This window comes from Pollicipes pollicipes, unplaced genomic scaffold (assembly GCF_011947565.3).
Source record: "Pollicipes pollicipes isolate AB1234 unplaced genomic scaffold, Ppol_2.1 Scaffold_6686;HRSCAF=7923_pilon_pilon_pilon, whole genome shotgun sequence".
Taxonomy (NCBI): domain Eukaryota; kingdom Metazoa; phylum Arthropoda; class Thecostraca; order Pollicipedomorpha; family Pollicipedidae; genus Pollicipes; species Pollicipes pollicipes.
The window spans coordinates 32,458,475-32,473,541 of NW_023596921.1; the positions used below are offsets into that span (position 1 = coordinate 32,458,475).

At 50.8% G+C, this 15,067-nt stretch overlaps 1 protein-coding gene across 1 annotated transcript; it reads right to left on the minus strand.

Moving 5' to 3' along the window:
- Window positions 1–4,610: 4,610 nt before the first annotated feature.
- LOC119108196 (trypsin-1-like) lies at window positions 4,611–13,268 on the minus strand. Its single transcript, XM_037231772.1, has 5 exons — window positions 13,230–13,268; window positions 12,887–13,067; window positions 5,787–6,130; window positions 5,370–5,654; window positions 4,611–4,703 (listed from the first exon to the last, which is right to left on the minus strand). The coding sequence occupies exons 1-5, from the start codon at window positions 13,266–13,268 to the stop codon at window positions 4,611–4,613; spliced, it is 942 nt and encodes a 313-aa protein (XP_037087667.1).
- Window positions 13,269–15,067: the final 1,799 nt, after the last annotated feature.

Below are 15,067 nucleotides of genomic sequence, written 5' to 3' on the forward strand. Positions count from 1 at the left end.
TCGGCCACCCGGGCGCATGTTAAAACGCTTATTGGCCTTTCGATGCCGGTCTCTTCATCGGTTCAAGTGACCGGACAGTCCAAAATAAGGGATGTGATCGGTGCATGCGTCAAACATGATGTCAACCTAGTGTGCATCGAGGGAAAGTTTAAGCTGTTAACAGTGATGGTTTCCATAGTTCATTTGCTTTCAAATGATGTGCATTGTGTTGCTTTGGTCAGATCTAAGCAGACACTGCGTAGATAGCAACCATTTTTTAGTCCAGCTTACGAAATTATTTCGGAAATTCTGAGACTTCCACCTCGTGAACGATGTGAACCAGGAACCTAAAAATCGCTTTGTAATTATTTGTAATATAGATGAGTGGGTTTCCAAATATTCGTCGACGCTGGAGGGGTCATGACGTTGTTAATAAGGCCTTTTCTAGTTTTAACATTTTTGTTCACAAAAGAATGTACAGCACTTGCATACATGATCATATAAGGCTTCTTCATAACTCAGAATAGTGGCGTGCTACCGAGGTCAATAGTGAGGTTTTGGAATGGGCCTATAGGTATCTTTGGTGCTTATGACATGCAACACAATCGCTACGGATGTCATATAAAGTTCGTCGCTCAAGAAATACGGTGGAGATATTTCAAAGTGTGTGGGAGGTCGAAGTGTGTATCGGTCAGTGACTTGATCTTAGGTACCATTCAAGGGTGAAACTTTATGCCTAGTCAATGTGGGTGTCCTTTTGAAGGCCCATCTAAGAAGAAAAAAATGAGTGCGTGGTAAAGCAGGCCAACAACAACTGATGAAGAAGAGATGCAAAAACCGCCTTCGGTATCATAGCACTGGGGTCAGTAATATATCTGGCGCCGGAAAGGGCTAATACCGGCTTCACACTTGCATGTGATTAGGATACAGATGCACCGGGACCCGGGCGAGAAATTGCTCGTTCCGCAGTCAGCTGGGTCAGTTGCCGGGAATGTATATTGCTGAAAACGTATCTATCTCTACTTTGAAAGGTAGAAAACGCGTCGGCAGCCAGATCTGTGCAGAAAGTGGACGAGTAAGCCATGCTGGTCGCCGCAGTGGTGCTGGCTGGCAGTGGTGCTAGCTGGTAGTGGTGCTGTTTGTATGCATTACCAGAAGCGAAAGCTCAAGCACTTGCAATTAGCGGCTCCGCTCGTACTAACTGGGGACGAAAAGTGTTTGCGATATGAAAAGACGGGGCTGCATGACGCAAGCCTGCAGGGGTTCACTCTGAGGTGCAAATGAGCGAGCGAAAGCTGCATTAGCTGGACAGTGTTAAAGCTGAAGTTGCTCTCAGGTAGACGAGTTCGTGTTCTCGCTCATTGACGTGATAGCACAGCTGACGCGTCATCATATTATGGGAGGGGTGTGGCTCCCTTTTCGGATGGGGGAGCACGGGCTTCAGTCCCCCAGCTTGAACTCCAGCGCCACCCCCCCCCCCTCCGTTTTTGAGAGAAAAGTGGGCCGAATCCGGAGAAAACCCCGTTTTTAGCAAATTTTGGGGCTAGGCTTCATGATTATTCACGGTTCCGCCCACTAACCCATGTTCCGAAATTACACCCCAGCTTTGTAGCCAGAGACCATTCCTAGTTGAACACGCAGCTTCGCGGGCGTGTACCAACCATGAGGCAGTGCTGATCCTGAATTTTTCGGAGCATTTTATGCGGTGCCGAAAACACCCATATGGCTTCCCTGGTGCGACGTTGTACTTTGCGCAAGGAATTACCACCAGAGCTTTTGTGAGGTATCCAACTTCCTGTTACGCAACGCAGCGGTAGTGACAGCAATTCAAACTGCTGGTTTGTTTTGTATCGCATGTACACGCACGAAACGTGCATCCAGGTTTGCAGTAACTGCACGCACTACTTTTTACCCGGAGGCTCAGTCAAGTATAAAAACAGGTTTAACTCAGCAAATATCGTTGATCATGAGGTAGTTTTTGGGTTCGTATGTGACTGACATTTGCATCTGCCTGGCATGGCAAAAATGCATGCGACGGCATCCGTACGTTCGTCAAGCGAGCAGTAAAACGTGCTCGTTTGCATTGGTCCATGGAAAACCGAAAACTAAGCTCTCGCACCTTCTTGGAGTTCTGTGACAAAAACTTTGAAGAGAAGATAAGGTGCTTTTTTGTTGTCTGCCCAAAACTGCTACTGGAAGAGGCACAGGAATTGGACAAACGTCTGCGCAGTGTTCTGATCGTATACGGTCTTTGAACGTTCCAACACTTAGCAACGGTAAAGGAATGTAAGATACTAGCACATTAGTTGTTATCATCTGAATTGGTCACCATGTCCTCGGTGTGTGCAACTGCCATCAATGCTGTGTGTGTTTAAGCTGCAGGTGCTTGCGAGATACCACGTGAAATTGTACGTCCAATACACGCAAAAATTCCTGCGTTTGCTCGCTATGCGTAATCCATTGCAGGATGTGCTGTATCGTGTGCAGTATCTTATAGCTACTATAAGATGCTGTCCACACAGATGTTAGAAATTAAAACATTGACACACTTCGTAAAGCTGACAGAAGAATGTACCACTGCTATTAGCGACCCTTATTCGTCCCCTACCGCCCACTACCCATTCCTGATCATTTTTACCCACCTGTTATCCGCCCGTTTTCACTTTTCCAACACTTTCATGATATGTTATGGATGGTTTTTATGAATATTTATATCAAAATTTACCATGTTGCATTAACAACTGCAAAGGCAGTGTGAAGGAAGCTGAATGTGACTTAAAAGAAAAGTAATAGTATTTTGTGTTATTTCGAGAAGTGTCTGCCCAGCATGCCATAAACGTCTTATCCCCATCGCTACACAAAACGGGGACTTCCCTGAACGCTGTACCCTGCCTAACCTATTATTCAATTCATTCCGGTACCCGTTGGCTCACCCAACCCCCCAAGTTCTTAATTTGTCACCATATAACGCACAGCGAAACAAAAAATAACCCATGCTGCCAGGATGCATTGCAGAGCTTACGTGTGATGGTGACGAAGTTATGTAGCCGGATGCGCCTTTGAGATCCTGAATTTTTCCCATGCTGCGCTTTTATCAGCGATAATTTTTAGCTAAAATGTATCACTAGAATAACCTATGTTCACTAGATACAACATTGCATTTTTAACTACCGTTCAAGGTCAAGTCACTGACTGGCAGGTGACCTATGTGACCTCCACATACTTCAAGAAATCAACAACATGTAGCCGGCGGTCTTTCAAATAATATCCATGTGAGCTATGTTGCACGCCAAATCGCCAGCGGCATTTCAAGGTCATGGTATGACCTTATTATTCAATCAGATACACATTACAAGGTCGGGGATGCAAGCAACTGTATGCATCACTCATAGAATGAACTGGTCATCTTTCAGTGATTTGTTATTACAAAAGAACGTCTTGGAAGGGTTATGGATGTAATAAAAAGAAGCAAGGTCACAGGGTTGAAACAAATTATAGTTGGTCTTTATCATTGCTCACGGCTGAGCATATCATCCGGTTTCACACGATGTGCTAGTTTTATCGGATGTAAGTGGCAATTGCACAAATTAGCACTCTGTTCCCCTCTCACTTTCCAAATGATCCTCAAACTACGATGATTATATGTCGTGACCTATGTGAGCTAGAAAGCTAAAGTTAGCAAAGATCGTGGACATCATATGGAGTCTAGGAAAACCTATGCACCAAATGTGCCGACATCTCAGGGATCATAGTAAATATGCCTTGGTGAGACCGAACACTATAATTGCCGAACTGAAATGTATAATTCGAAACCTATAATTGCCGAACTGTGCCTAACATGGATATCACTGACATGCATCTAAAACTTACAAAATGCTCCAGTGGGCTCATCCAGTCGCCAGCGTCCTTGAAACTCATCTAGCCGCCTTGATTCCGTAGGAAATACCCTTGCAAGTCGCGTCGCAACGTCGCGAGACCCGCGATTGCTTAGAAGAGCCAATCTAAACGCTGCGAAGTGTTCGAAGGCTTTAATGAACCAACCTCTATTTTCAGTTTGGAAAAGTATTTGCACCACGACGGCGAAATATTCAAGCCCTTGTCAATGGGTGCAATCTGTAGGCAATATTTTCAATGTGCAGATGATACATTTCCTGTCCGAGCCAAAAACTGCATCCGAAATCGGACGAGCACCGCCGCGCCGGTGTCCGAAACCTTAACAACCGAGTCACGAGTCCGGCGCCGCTACACTGAGCCATGCAAAACAAACGAGGTTTTGTCGATAATGTTACTCCATGATAGGAAACGTATCAAACCACACCGTCGGCTGCCAGCTGCGATTGGCGTTTGGAGGCGTGTGATTGCGTGCCGGCTGGCTGTCGGACCGAATTTGCGGGATCTGATTTATGGAGAACCTGGGATATGGTTGCTGGTTATTGGTCTGTGCGATTGCACGTGACCAGCTGCAATTCCTGGCTGGCGAATGGCGGAGAACGTCTGCCATTGGTGACTTGTGATAGGTAGACAACGGGCTGAAATTTGGTACTTGCGGCCGGCGCCTGTGTGCAACTGTGGTTATAGCAGCAATGTCTGCGAAACACTCAGACCTTGCTTTTTTGGTACCTGATATTCGGCTAGCGCAAATTCCCTCCTTTCCCAGTGCTTTGTTCTAAAAATAGACTCTGTTGTAGCGCAGAGTCTATTTTCAGAGCAGCAGAGGTTGTTTGCTGCCCGTCGTCTCTGGATGATGACCGGAAACAGATGTGGATCGCTGCGCTTTTATTTTTCGGCACATGCAACTCCGCTGCCACGTGCGAGGACATATGCTGCATGGTTCGAACACTGACTAGCTCTCATTATTAATGAGATGACGAGTGATGGAAAAAGGTGCTTTTGTGCAAGATGACGCCCATACAACACACAACCCACCACACCATTGCGTACCTTAGTGCATTGCTAGTGCGTGCACGACAAACTGCTGTGTGTGGAAACGCCTGCTCAGCATAAACTGAATAAATATTCCACTCATGATCACAGCTCGCAATGATGACACAAAACTAAAGTCAACTATAACGGTTCATGAGATCCAATCCTCGTCTCTGCAATGCCCCGTGGTGATAATATCCACGCAAGAGACACTTAGCTATTTGCTACCATGGTACGGTGAACCATAGGTTATCAGTGCATCAGTACCAGTATAGCGGATATCTATCATAATCAGACTCATAAATAGGACATGCATGTCTCCATCGCACTGAATTCCTACATGCACTGCCTCTGGTGAATTAAATCGACCATAGGCTGCTCTAAAGCGTCATAATACCGTATCGATGATACCAAACGAGGCAGGCCTCCTCCATACACTGTAATACGGCCTACTTGATCTTCTCGACCAGCCAGTCGCTGTAGTGGGAGACGTCGGTGTAGACGCCGGGCAGACTGGGTCGGCCGCAGCCGATGCCGGCCGACACGACTCCCACCAGCGTGGCGCGGCCCTGCTCCGGCAGCAGGAGCGGGCCGCCGCTGTCACCCTGGCAGCCGTCGCGGCCGCCCTCCTTGAAGCCGGCGCACAGCTGGCCCTCCCGCAGCTTGTTGCGCTTGCCGGCGTCGCGGAACCAGGCGGTGCACTCGGTCGGCCCCATGACAGGCACCGCCACCGACTGCAGCACGTCGGCGCGCTGGCCGCCGTTCTCGGGCTCGGCCAGCCAGCCCCAGCCGGCCACGGTGGCCGTGCGGTTGGCGGGCGGCGCGGCGGCCGCGTCCGGCAGGCAGGCGGGCTGGACGCGCCGGCCCCAGACGGCCGGCCGGGCCAGACGCAGCACGGCCAGGTCGTGCCGGAACTTCCCCACCGTGTAGCCCGGGTGCAGCGCAATAGCCTTCACTGGCAGCCGCTGTTCCTTGGCATCCGTCTTGGTCAGGTCGTGCTCGCCGGCCACCACGCTGAACCGGTCGGCCGGCACCGTCTTCAGGCAGTGCGCGGCCGTCACGGCGAACCACTTGTTGACGAGCGTGGCGCCGCACCAGTGCTGCTGGTCGCGCTGTAGCGACAGCAGCCAGGGGAACTGGCCGGGCCGCGCCGCGCCGCCGCCCACGATCTTGGTGGCGGCCGCCTGCTTGCCGCAGGGCACGTCGGCCAGGTTGAGCGCAGCGGCCGCTGCGGCCAGAGCCAGCGGGGCGAGCAGGAGGCGAACGAGCTGCATGCCGCTGCTGTGGACTGCTGAGGCGGAGGGGACGGCGGAGACTGATGCCGCTGACCGGGCGCCGCGCCGCTTTATACGCGCCCTGCTCGGCAGCCGGCCGCCGGCCGTGTGCCCGGCCCGCCGCGGCACCGGGCGCTCGCCGCCGGCTGAAGGTCGCCCCAGGCGCTGCCTGGCGCGCCCCGCCGCTGCCCTTCCGCTTCCGACCGGCCGCTTCCTGGCCGGCGGTCCTCTGCAGCCACGGCCGACCACCCGGCCGGCCTGCCGTGCGCCGCCCGCCGGCCGCGCAGCGTGGCGGCGCAGGCTTTGAGTCCATTATCGTGCATTGCACTTTGGTGGTGTTCACTTAGCAGTTGGATTCTGTCTGTTGCGTTCCTGGTAATCGTTTTGTCGTCACACGTTATAGTGACGTAGTGAGCGCGTTTGGCTATCGATTGAGGATCGTTTGTTGTCCGGCCTTCGCCCAGCTTGGTTGTTGGGCAGAACTTGTGTCTCGAATTGACATACGAGCATTTAATGTGGTAAGTATAGCCACTGCAGCTCTGTAGTGAATGCACTACTATCCCTTGCTAGCTGCTGACAGCCACCGCCGTGATCATGAAAACTTTACGGAAACGCAACTCATCCTTTATGCGTGGCAATATGGGGTCATTTTTATACAGACAAATGGGGGCTCAGACGGCAGGTGAAGTTGTTGTCGAGGCCACGTTAACGGTTATTGCACATGCTTCTGACCTGCATATGGTTATTGCACTCACAAAGGCTTCATTACCTGTGGGTTCGAGTCTCCGACTTACAAGGCGTGCGTGGATGAAAGCGTTAGAAGGCCTGGGATAAGGGATGTGGGCCAATGTTGTGCCAAGTGCAAGAAGAATTTGTATCATGCACATCTTTCGCGTGTTGTGCCCTATCTTCACACTAAAGAGTAACCAAGCGCCGTGAATAAATACTCTGATGTACATTGTTTCAGATATCCCGTCTTAGCATGCTATACGATACTAAAGATGTCTTCCTGAATATTTCATGACATCATCGCGTAGTCATCGCTAGCTTGGCCAATAATGACAACATGTGCCTCTGTGTTTTATAAGCTTCATACAAGTTTTTTTTAAAGCTTTTTGTAAGCTTTATAAGCTTTTATAAGCTTCTTTACACGTATGAGAAACCTGCTTTATTGTTCCAGAGGTTTACTTACATATTTCAAGTCCGACCCTGCCCGAATAGCAATGTTTATTGTGTATCAACGGCGCCACCCAGTGGAATGAACAGCTGTATGATGAAGTCACCGTCGACGGGCTCGTCCATAGCTCATAGAAAGAATGGCATGGTCTCCGAAAGCAAAAACAAACAAGCTTATCTTGCAATCCTTATCTTGCTAACGTCCTTATCTAATGCTAACGTCCTTATCTTGCAATCATTTCAGCTAGAGTGATCGCGTGGCTTCGTGTGTTGTGCCTTGTAAGCAGTCAATCAGCTGGCGCTGCTTTCCCACATCGGTCCCGCATTCGCTGATAGCTGCCAACATTCGACTGCTTAGCATGCAGCATGATAGCACATGCCGAGTGATGTGGACCGCCTGTGAAGTGGCTGTCCCTGCCCTCGCCGTTACTGACAGTGAAATATGCATGAGTGTGGATCTGAGGGAAATGTATTGCCTCTGAATGTCTCAGTCGGCCACATTGGTGCGAACGTCGAACTGTTTAAAGAATGATAGATGCAGCCATACAGCGCTTCCGGTATCTGCCAATTAGTCGGTCAAATGTCAAACGATGGCGTGCACGCACGTTTGTGCCATGTCATGCATATGTTCGTGGTTCTCTTTAACGGCACTGCTCGTTGGCACGTGAGCACTTAACGCACCGATTCATGACAACGCGTCTGCGTATGTCGTAAGCTAGTCCCGTGTGCACATATGAACGCTAGCTCTGACAGCGATCTACCTTTCTCTTAAACATTTGTTTCCGTGAATATGACTCTACTTCGTTCCCTTTATTATTATTTTTTTGTTGTAACTTCACTCCTCGAGAGTACACCTCTAGAAAGCGCGCAAAAAATAAAGCGGTTTTCGGAGTGTTGCGTGATAGTTTCCGTAAATCGCCGCGCTGTGTTCCGTGTTCCGGGTTCGCGCAGCGACCTCCAAAGGTCATCAACGTCCGCTCTGCACACGCTAAGCTTCCGCATGGTTCACAGGTCCTGTGCTCCCCGTCCCAGCCCGTGTTGGACGCGATACCACGGTAGAATGCGGATGTTATGGCTGATCCCCGTGCGGGGTGCTTGCGCCGCCCCGCTGCCGCCCAAAACGGTCGGCTCTTGAAGCCGGCTTGAGCTTTGGCTTTGCGGTCTACCTGGGAGTCCGGCAGCACCAATCAACAGTCACAACACCAGATGGTCCTGCAGTCCACGGCACCAGTCACCAGTCACAGCACCAGACGGTCCCGCGGTCCGCGGCACCAGTCACCAGTCACAACACCAGACGGTCCTGCGGTCCACGGCACCAGTCACCAGTCACAGCACCAGACGGTCCCGCGGGCCGCGGCACCAGTCACCAGTCACAGCACCAGACGGTCCCGCGGTCCGCGGCACCAGTCACCAGTCACAACACCAGACGGTCCTGCGGTCCACGGCACCAGTCACCAGTCACAGCACCAGACGGTCCCGCGGGCCGCGGCACCAGTCACCAGTCACAACACCAGACGGTCCTGCGGTCCACGGCACCAGTCACCAATCACGGCACTAGACGGTCCTGCGGTCCGCGGCACAGGGAACGCTCAGGGAGGCTGCACACGCGACATGGTTGGACACGACCCTGTGTGGCAGGTCACCAACTCGTGCGTCGTCATCGTGCGCCGTCATATAGGTAAGCTGGTACCGACATAGGCAAAAGGTAGCCTTTGTCAAAGCATTTTGAAGGATCTTTGTCTTTGTTACTTGCGTTCAGCATGATGCACCAAAACGCACTGTGTCGAGCATTGCGGCACGTGAGCGCTCTCAGCTAATGTATGTAGATGAACTGGAATGTCACGATCATACATGGCGTGGTAGTGGTGATGGTGTTGGTGAGGGTCGGAGGATTCACACGATAACTACTGCTTCGCGTGAAAGCCGATCCCAGAAATCAATGTAGCTAGAACGTTTGGACTAAATTTGGAAAAACTTGCAACACACACCGGAATGGCTTCGGATGTAGGGGATTATCTCCTCGGGGCGGGTCCTCGGTATCTCCTTGCTGACGTGACACTGTCGTCCCCCTCAATCCCCACGAGCGACAGCACGCAAGTTATTAGATGGCTAGATGAGTGGTATAGACATTAGATGAATTATCTGACTTTCTACTTGATACAAATGTCTATTATTCGGATAGTAATACTTAGATTGCCAGATACGTATACGCCACGCCGAGCAAAAAGCAGGTGTACTCCATGTCGTGGCAAGAGCTCAGCAGTCATGACAAACTCCGGAAGTGCTTTGTCGCGACGCACCTGCAGTACACAGCTGTGACAAACTATAGCTATGGTTTGCAGGACGGGATCAACTATCCCTGCAGCTGTGAAAACTCCTCCGAGTGGTTCACCTCATGGTCAGTGTAGCCGTCAGCCTCGAAGTTTCGGGGCTAAGTTATCGTCATTCGCGGTGTGGTAGATAAGCATGTGAAGACGCTTGCGCGCAGTGATACACATTGCTGCGTGCCCGCGTCTACATGGCCGTCGTTGCAGCGTCCCACGCCATTACCACCATGCCGGCGATGACTGGAACTATGCCTGCGCGCTTGGGGATTCCCTGGTAGGGGCCGCGCCTCACGCGCTTCCACGCGCCTCTCTGACTTTCCAAATGTCTTAAACGGGACTTAATTATTACCTTCTCATCGACATGTTCATGCCTCGTCAGTCCCGTGTACTCGTGCAGGTACCCCAGTGTGAGTTGCCTCTGTAAGTGCTCACCATGCACCTCCATGCGTTCTTCATGACACTTTACATTCCCATGGCTGTATGATTGTAGTGGACTCGCTGGGCGTTCTTAAACGACACCGGAGTTTGTGCATCATCTTCTTAGAATTGTGACATACGCGCTGCTCCAGGGTGTGTAGAAAGTATCCCTGTGACCGGCTTCAACAAGCTCGCCTGACAGCCGTAGTACACAGCCGAACAGGCGTCTGTGCGCTGGCTACCACTTCTTCGTCCCAAACCATCACGATTCGCCAGCATGTCGGCGCCGATCGACCGCCTGTCGGTCCGACATGAGACCCAGGGCCCCCAGCGACGCGCCCTGTACTTGTTGCAGTAGCCACTGTTGGTTCGGGAAACGGGAAACTTAGAGGCGGTGTCTTACCGGTTTTCGGTCGGGCCATTAATGTCTCTCTCCGCCGACAGGGAGCGATTGACGGCGTCTTTATTTGGCGTCGAGGATCTTATGACTTTCATCGTATCCTGCGTCATACCACAGAAGCTCGCTCACTCCATAACGTTTAATCATGTACTCGTATTTTACGCTTTATTTACACTTCATGGTAAAACAGACCATACAGAGATTGATGAATCTCTTGTTAGCAATCTGACAGTACTCAAAGTTGAGTTTTTTCAAATGTCCACGGTTTTTTTTATAAAAAAAGCCAAGGAGGGCATTCCAAGCGTCGATGCGCCAATGCTTGGCGTTTTAATGAGTTCCATGTTCATGCCGATGAGGAGTTCCATCAAGCCCTCTCCGAACCGTGCGGTTTAATTCACGATATTCATGCACGAGCCCACGTTTGTGGTAGAAACTTTATATTCATGCATATATGCGTGCCAATGAGCGAGCTCTTATAGCTTCTCATTGCTATAAAAAAATATCACCGTTCCTGTCAACTGCAGGCCAATGGGGGCATATACAGGGCAGGTGCACGGTTCGTCCAGGGCAGGGCAGGTGCTGGTCGTAGGGCCTAGGATTAAGTGGGATTTGCTTTTGTCCCCCCATGGGCGAGTTGGCAATTTATACGTTTTGCTTTATTGAATTTCAAACTGCGATGAACGGTGTGATAGCATAGATACAAACGAAGGGCTTGTGCATAAGTCATACGGAATAAATCGGGGCACCTTGCCCAAAAAAGAAGAAAACAGAAAATGGCCGCCGGAAATGTCATTCTAATAACGAGCCTCCCCACAGTGTCAGCCGCCGACACCGCCACCTCATACCGCGGTTAAAGCGCCTAATGACGTAATCCCGGAAGCACGCCGCGATCACCCGACCTTTCCCGTTGTTGATGTGTATTCTGTACGTTGAAGAGAGTGTCCCGCTTTGCATGGGGTTTTGAACTGAAATAGCCATCTTAAAAATCATACGGTGCAGTTCACAGTCTTGCCCTTCTTGAGACCTAAGCCCCTCTGGTTTCTGAGCTACACACCCGCGAAGATGTGCAGGCTATTGCGGGGAGACTATTTCAAGGTCACCCAGGAATCCGTGACGCCATAATAACGTCACTCAAAGCCTGGCATTGCATTACCCATGCGGCGATCAAGGCCAATATAAATCTAATTATCTAGTCGTGTCAAGTCAGCGAGAGACGTCCGAAGAAATGGCGACTTCATATATAAGTAAAGCATAACTCTCCAAACTTATGATTTATTACAACAGGTGACCGGAAAATCAGAACAACTGCACCAGATGAGCTAACCTGACATTGGCCTCGTATGACCGCATCCTGAGCTGACCTGACTCTTGAAAATTATAACATCATGACATTCCCAACGGACAAGAAAACGTTCGGTCGTTCCACCTAGTTACACAGCTCTACGGCCAGTCTTGCATCTGTACTTGCGTTGATATTGGTCTGAAAATAGTGGTTTCAGTTGCTCTGAAGTGGCTCAAGATTTTGATGATTTCTAATTGTATTCTGCAAGTCCCTGTAACAATATCAAGCATGTCATATATGTCAAATCTATATCTGGGTGGAGCTGACCAGGATTACCAATTACCGTGTGAATTCTGCGATTACATGATAAGATCCTAAGATGTCAGAGATACAACGTACTGCTGGCGCCAGAACGTAGAAGGCTCCGCATTTCGGAGATAAATTTCAAACAAACCACCTAGTATGAGTCCATTTTTCCCAATGCGTGTTTCAGACTACGTAACCTTTTTTAGCAAGTGTCGTGGGCATCAAACGAAAATAAAAATTACACATCCTTTTCACTCATCATGCAAATAACGGTGCTGCCACAATTGATATAGGCTACCGCGACGTATGCTCCGACGTCAGAGATGAGGTGCTGGCGTTTTCCTGGCGCCAGGACCAGATGCCGGAAGCGCTGGGACGTGACGGGACTGCACGGGACGGGACTGCACAAACGAAATAGCAGGACGAAGGGTAGTGCACGACAGAGAACAGGGCAGGACAGAAGGCAGAGGACTTGGTCAGAGGGCAGAGACCAAAGGATTAAGTACATAGGACAAAGGACTAGACGGCCAGGAGCTAAACAGTAGATAGAACTACTGATACTAGATACCAGAACTACTAGAAGTAGATATAAGAACTAAACTAGACAGTAGATAAACACAAACTCGCCCTGTCCTGGCCAGCGTATGCTTATGTGTTTTGTTCAAGACAGGATAGGACAGGACTGACCCGGCCAGGGCAGGCCCGGCCTTACGGGGGCTTTTCACCTTCGTCCTAAATGAGCCTCCGTCCTGATCACCTTTGTCCTGATCACCTTTGTCCTGGTCACCTTCGTCCTAGTCACCTTCGTCCTGGCCACCTCCGTCCTGGTCACGTGGGTCCTGGTTACCTTCGCCCAGGTCACCTTCGTCCTGGTCACCTTCGTCCTGGTTACGTTCGTCCTGGTTAGCTTCGCCCAGGTCACCTTCGTCCTGGTCACCTTCGTCCTTGTCGTCTGACTGAACTTCACGGTCCTGGCCTTGTCGCTGTTGAGAAATGGGCCTACAGGTTGACACGGGATCGACGCACGTGCACAGATGTCGACCGTTCGCTATTGGTGTCCCCAAAAGGCTTGAGTGCTCCGATTGCTGTAAATAGATTCCTGATCAGTGCAAGAAACCCCCTGACTGACATTCGACGACCCCCACCCTGCTGGCTGGGTTCACCTTTTGGTGGGACCGCCACATTTCTAGGGCCTTCGGTCATCCCCTCGGGCTCTAACTTGAGCCCTTCATCGTTGGTCTTGGTGGTCCTTCGGACCACTCGGGACCCAAGGGATACCGGCCCTCTGCTTGTGACCCTAACCCCAAATCATCATTATTGTTGTTGGTAAAAAGCACCTCATGCCGAATGCTCAACACTGAACATGGAGCACTTATGTGCAAGCTTGATGTGAATGTTGTATGATCCGACTGTGCGTTGCATTGTGTTGTGCTGCACGTTGTATGATCCAGTCCGTTGTTTGAATCAATCCCATCACACATTTCACTCCGTCAAATGAATGTCATCAAATCAACCCACGTTATCGGCACCCCACAATCCCTGACAAATTAATCCTGTCACCCTGACATTGATTGCTACAAGTCAAGCCCTTCGCCATCCGTGAATGTGCTGGGTTTACTACAGAAATACCTTTTACTGAGAGACCCTTTTAAAGAAGAGGAAGTATCATTTTCAACACGGGAATTACTCTTGGGAACTACGTTCATGCTGAGAGAGGGCAAACTACAAAATGCCCAAATGGGCCACCTAAGATCAGGCGGTGGGTCCCCTACAAGCCCGAATGGAACCTGTAAGCCAATAATGGGTCCTCTACTGGACATAATGGGCCCTGTACAGGCCAGAATGACCATCCACAACCAATAATGACTTCTCTACAAACCAGAACGGGCACCCTACAGTCAAGGATGGGCCCTCTGCCAGCCTGAGTGGGACCTTGCACATGCCAGAATCTACCCTCCACAGTCGGTAATGCGCCTTTCACAGGTTAGAATGGGCCCTCTACAGACCGACATGAGTTCTTCACGATCGATGACAGGCCCTCCATAGGCCAAAGTGGGTTCTCCTAAGACTAGAACGGGTCCTTTAAAAGCCAGAACGAGCCATCAACAAGCAAGACTGGGCCCTCCAGTCAACAATGGGAGTCTACAAATCCGAATGTGCATTTTCGGGTCATAATGGGCCCTCCATAATCAATAATGGGTCTTCTATAGGTCAGCATTCGCACTCTTCAGGCCCAGAAGTGCCTTCCGTCGGATAGAAGGAAGCTTATATAGGCCAGGATAAGCCCTCGACAAGTCAGAATGAGCTTTTACAGGCCTGCGCAGCAATTTCTTTACGGTTCAGAATCGGCCCTTAACATAACAAAATGTTTGTTCCACGGACATTCCAAGTTGGCCCTCCCCCCAGCTTTCAAGTTTGGGGGGTAAAAATGACCTCACAGCCCCTGGTTCTCGCGCTCTTGGAGATGCGCAGATCCCATGTTTTTAAAAGTACATCACTGCTTCCACAAAAGTCGTCACCACCTCATGCCCAAGGTTCGTTAACTCCTTATCCAGTCCTACATCACCCCCCCCCCCCTTCCCCCTCCCCCATCAGCCCCACTTCAGCGTCTCTGTCTGGGGTGGGGCTGCAGCGTGCCACCTAAACAGAGTGCAAGAGATGTTGAATTTTGGGGTCAGGATCGTCATCGATGCTCGTTGGTGAGATTTGATGGCGGCAACTGTTCGAGCGCTGGACTGGCACAGTGATAATGACCTTGTCACCCGCCGTGACAGCCTTGCTGTATTCAGGTCCTTCAGTGACTCGCAAGCTTGGGTGATGACCCGGCCCTGTTCACCCCACGTACTGCCGTATGCAAGCGTGCCAGCCGGGCGGCAGCGGCGGGCACCCTTGACTTGCCGCTTCCCGCCTGGTGGAGTTGCACAGGGCCTTTTCGTATCCCGCGTCCTCACCGCTGAGCCGCCTGCCGCCGGCCATGACCGTC